General features: G+C 46.6%; 1 protein-coding gene across 1 annotated transcript; it reads left to right on the forward strand.

Moving 5' to 3' along the window:
• The first annotated feature begins 929 nt into the window (after positions 1–929).
• PRMT6 (protein arginine methyltransferase 6) lies at positions 930–4,268 on the forward strand. The gene has a single exon (XM_072644166.1). The coding sequence runs from the start codon at positions 1,474–1,476 to the stop codon at positions 2,593–2,595; it is 1,122 nt and encodes a 373-aa protein (XP_072500267.1). The 5' UTR covers positions 930–1,473; the 3' UTR covers positions 2,596–4,268.
• The last annotated feature ends 1,023 nt before the right edge of the window (positions 4,269–5,291 follow it).

Genomic DNA, 5,291 nt, shown 5'->3' on the forward strand with positions numbered 1-5,291 from the left:
AGTTCAAAGAACTAACCTAAATGGTTCACCTAGAATAAGAATAGTCATTAGCTTTTCCTTAAATCTCAATTCAGTGAGTAGATTTTTCGCCATGAAAGGAATCAAGGATCCTATACCTAGAGCTGGAAGCCCATCAACCCCTGGTTTTAAACATAAGAAAACAAAGGCGAACAGAAGTGACTCCTCCAATTGTCACATTAGGTTAGAGGGTATGAACTCAGATGGTGCACTTCCAAACCCAGGGCTTGGACTCCTGTAATTCAAGTAAATAGACATTTATTGAGCCTATGTTATCTGATGAGAGAAAGAACTATTTTTCTATTGGTAACTACTTATTGAGGATTTTTCTCTTTCTTACTTCCTCATCCACAGACCAGCCAGCCCTTCTGGACCACTCAGACAGCCTTCTGGACCACTGAAGGACAGTGCTAAGGCACCCCAGCTGCTTCAAGGCTCAAGAGAATCTAACCCGGGTGAATTCTGCCCTCAAAAGCATTGGACTCCAACCCTAGTAACCCCACCAGAGCTCAACTTCAGACGGATTCTTTTATCCAGGGAGCTAGAGGCAGCAGGCTCCAGATGGAATCAAGCTCACAGCAGGAGGAGCGGAGAACTTTGGGGGCCGCTGCTCCCTCAGGCCTGATCTCGGTCCAGTCAGCCTGGGCCGGGCCACCCCCTTTCTCAAAACCAAGCCCCGGTCTTTTGTTTTCGGCTACCGGAGACACCTCTAAGCGTCTCTGGGGGGATTGATCGCCAGCCCAATCCGATAGATTATAAATCACCCAGAAGCTCTCTCACAGAACATAGATAAGAACACCAACAGATCACCAGAGGTCCCATTCCACGGACCTCACGAAAAACAGTAACAGTAAGGGAGAACGGAAGCGCTACGGAGGGACTGTCACTGTTACTGTTATCAAACATTAAAAGAAAAATAATTATTATTTATTAATAATTTTGTATTAATATAACTTAATTATTATTTAATATTTTTTATGGCGCCTTCAAGGTTGCAGAGCGCTTTACAAATACTTTATAAATGTAAGTGTTACAGAATGGAGAACGTCGCTTTCTCCCTGAATGAAACGCGTGTGCTTTAAGTCTCCGCAGCCTTACCAGAACGAGAAAGTTCCCCTCACGCGAGGAAGCAGAGTTTTCAGACTGGGAGCGTGAGGACACAGTGGGTGTAAGTAGAGAGGACTGGCCAACGCTCACAAAAGGGCACAGGGCGGGGGGCCCGCTCCCACCCCAGGGTTGGAAAGACAGCCAAGAGCTCAAAGAACAGACTTTTTTTTTTTGCGGGAGGAGAGTGTAGGACGTGCAGCGGGAACGCCCACAGCGGCCAGGAAGGAAGTGCCTCCAAACTACAAGTCCCAGAAGTCAGCGGGGGCGCCGGCGACGAGAAAGGAGGCCGAGGCGCGGGCGGGCGACGTTCGCCCCGCGGCCCCACGGAGGGGCTACGGCTGAGGGAATATGTCGCTGCCTAAGAAGAGAAAGACGGACTCTGCGGACGCGGACGGTGGCGAAGAAGAAGATGGCGGGGAGCGCGAGCCGGGCGGGCCGGAGGAGGCCCGGGAGACGGAGCAGGGCGCGCGAGACCGCCTGTACTACGAGTGCTACTCGGACGTGTCCGTGCACGAGGAGATGATTGCCGACCGCGTCCGCACGGACGCCTACCGCCTGGGCATCCTGCGCAACTGGGCGTCGCTGCGGGGCAAGACGGTGCTGGACGTGGGCGCGGGCACGGGCATCCTGAGCGTGTTCTGCGCCCAGGCCGGGGCGCGGCGCGTCTACGCCGTGGAGGCCAGCGACATCTGGCAGCAGGCCCGCGAGGTGGTGCGGCTCAACGGGCTAGAGGACCGCGTGCACGTGCTGCCGGGCCCCGTGGAGACGGTGGAGCTGCCCGAGCGCGTGGACGCCATCGTCAGCGAGTGGATGGGCTACGGGCTGCTGCACGAGTCCATGCTGGCGTCCGTGCTGCACGCGCGCGCCAAGTGGCTCAAGGAAGGCGGCCTCCTGCTGCCGGCCTCGGCCGAGCTCTTCCTGGCCCCCATCAACGACCGGACCCTGGAGTGGCGCCTGGGCTTCTGGGGAGAGGTGAAGCAGCGCTACGGCGTGGACATGAGCTGCCTGGAGGGCTTCGCCACGCGCTGCCTCATGGGACACTCGGAGATCGTGGTGCAGGGCCTGACGGGCGAGGAGGTGCTGGCCCGGCCGCAGCGCTTTGCCCAGCTGCAGCTGGACCGCGAAGGCTTGCAGCAGGAGCTGCAGGCCGGCGTGGGCGGGCGCTTCAGCTGCCGCTGCTATGGCTCGGCCCCCATGCACGGCTTCGCGCTCTGGTTCCAGGTCACCTTCCCCGGGGGGGACGGCGAGAAGCCCCTGGTGCTGTCCACGTCGCCTTTCCACCCGGAGACGCATTGGAAGCAGGCGCTCCTCTACCTGGACGAGCCCCTGCAGGTGGAGCAGGACACGGACATTTCCGGGGAGATCACGCTCTCGCCCTCCCGGGACAACCCCCGCCACCTGCGGGTCTTGCTCCGCTACAAAGTGGGGGATCAGGAGGAGAAGACCAAGGACTTTCGCATGGGGGATTGATCCTGGACATCAGTCTCCCCCCCTCCTCCTTCCCAGCTTCCCCCAGGCAGGGTGGGAGAGGGATTGGGAAACTTGAGAGGGAAAGGGGAAGGTACTAAGACAAAACTGAGATTTCCGACTGCCTTTTACCGCGTTTGGCTCTTGGGAAAAGGGATGGAGATTGCTGTGGCCTCTAAGTCTTCTCTAGAGGAGACTTAACTTTATTGTGTTTTTAATGCTATTTTTTTTAAAGTGCTTACTAAAGGTTTTTTTTCGTTGTTTTTTTTTTAACCTCAGACGCATGTAGCACAGAGCACTTTTTTGTCCCTCGTCTGCTGGGGGGAGCGGGAGGTTAGGGAGGAGGGAAAGGGACAAGCCCCGCCAAGGGCGATTCCATTTGGTCCTCCCCTCTTTTAGGCTGATGTGCAGAGAGAGCTGGGAAGGTCTTCCAATTAGGCTTTCTGAATTTCCAGTTTAATTTTTTTCGTATCTCTCCAGTGCCATATTTTCTCAATCCGAGAACTCCCCCTCTCAGTGGCCTTTTTTCTTGTGTTCTGCCTAAGACATCGTCATATCTAAATAGCCTTCTTGGATTGTAACGAACCTTGTAGCAATAAGGACAGGTATAAAGTGAACAGCAAGATTGCGCTCAATTTTAAGATAGCCGTGTTCTCTGGGATAATTCCTACTGTAGATTTGTCACCTTCGTGGAGTGCTAAAGTGAATTGGGCACATTATTTCCTTAAGTAAAGTGTTACTTCCCAGTTTCACAGCCTAACCTAAGAAACTTCCATGGCGCATTGTATGGTACAACAGTTGAAGGGTAATAAATGTTTGAACTAAATGTTTTCCCCTTAGTCTATTACTATCTTTCTAAGAAAATGTACAAGTTTCCAATGGCCTTTTTTTTTTTTTGAAAGGAGTTAAGACTATAAATTATTTTTAATTTTTATCGATAAGAGGGGTTGGAATGAATAGCCTCAATTTCTGACCTATGGGTTTTTTTTTTCTTACCTGTGATAATATTGTTTCAGCCAATTAACAGAAAAACAAATTTTTAGAAGAATACTTCATTAGGTAGACTATTCGTTCTCTAAATTCCCTGATTTAGACAGATCATGTGGCCTCACCTTTCAGACCTGAACTTAAGAATTTGAATCTTTGTTTCCCTTTATCTGAGCCAAAAGTGAAGTGTTGTGAACATGATAAATTTCCATATGATGAAAAGTGTTCCTCATTTTTATTGGTATTTTGTTTTTATTTTCTCTAGTAAAAATTTTGACATTTTTCATTTTTCTAATCGAGATAAGAAACAGTGTTCATTGTCTGTGACTTGCCTTTTTTGTTTTGTTTTTTAATCAGCTCTGGAGAAAAGTCAGAAACTCCTTAAGAATATGTAGCCTCAGGGAAATTTAAAACCAAGTGGATTTTTTTGTCTTTTTAACATCCTAACAGAAAATTGTTAGACATGAACAAATTACATTCCAAAGTAGTCAAATGCTTTTATTTATTTCAATACTTAAGATGTTTTGGAGATTCCTCATCATTTTTTGTTGCAGATTAAAGTATTGTAAATATGTTGTTGTGATTAGTGTTTGATGTCAGAATTCTTTCTCTGAGGGGGAACTTTTATTCATAGACCACCATGTTTACATGTTTACAGAATGTCAATAAAAATTATACTTTTGTTACCACTCTTGTATACAGATAATTTTGATAGGTTATTATTTGTAAGTGGTACATAAATTGAAAGTTAGACTTAGTTTAAATCAAAGTTGATGGGAAATGTGTTTTATATGTGTACCCGGTGTGGGAGGGGTGGGGATAGGGTTTTAGTCAGCTATCTGCTGTAGAGAAAGGACTTTGCTATAATAACCTTTTTTGTTATATGATCTGCTTGTTACTTGTGATGTCCATACTTTAGCACTTCACAGAATAACATTTTCGTATACTTCCAGATTGTTTTCATATTTTATAAAAACAGTACAGTTACTGTCACCAGCATAATACTGATCCATATTTTCTTTACATTTTTCCAAGCCCTTGCACTTTATCTCATTTTATCCTCATTAATATTGCTAGTAGTGTAGATGGTCCCATTTTACAGACTAGGAGAAAAGGAAATAGTTGTAAGTGTCATGCTAAAAAACTGCTTAGAAAAGCTGCTGAGCTAAATTGGTGATCTTTGCAATTAAGGAATTGTAGAACTGTGGAACTGGAAAGTATATTGGAAATTCTAATAATAGCATTGTTTTAATAATAGTCGATTATGTAATACTTTAAGGTTTGTCAAGCATTTGACATGTTATCTTATTTGATCCTCACAACAACCATGTTCAGTAGATATTATCTCCCTTTTTTTTTTCAGACAAGGGCACAGACTGTTAAATGTTAAAGACCTGTCTTGTCTAGGATCATACAGGTAATATGTGACTGAGGTTTGGATTTAAACTCAAGTCTAACTGATACCAAGTCTCAGTACATTATCCCTTTGCTGACTCTGGTCATTGGTTACAGCATTACTTTTACAAATGAGAAAGCAGGCCCAGAGAAGGAAAATTATTTGCTTAAGGTTATAAAATGAGCAGAAAAAAGTTTTGGTTTGAAGATATAAAGAAAGGTCGCTAGCATGGGGCCCCATAACTTATTCAGAAGTAGCTAGTCCCATCACCTATTGAGCAAAGTATAAATTTCTAATCCTGGCTTTGGAAACGTTC

The sequence above is a fragment of the Notamacropus eugenii genome, chromosome 2 (assembly GCF_028372415.1).
Source record: "Notamacropus eugenii isolate mMacEug1 chromosome 2, mMacEug1.pri_v2, whole genome shotgun sequence".
NCBI lineage: Eukaryota > Metazoa > Chordata > Mammalia > Diprotodontia > Macropodidae > Notamacropus > Notamacropus eugenii.

What these genes read in the sequence shown, in the direction of transcription:
- PRMT6 (XM_072644166.1), top strand. Translation starts at nt 1,474, where the DNA reads ATGTCGCTGCCTAAGAAGAGAAAGACGGACTCTGCGGACGCGGACGGT.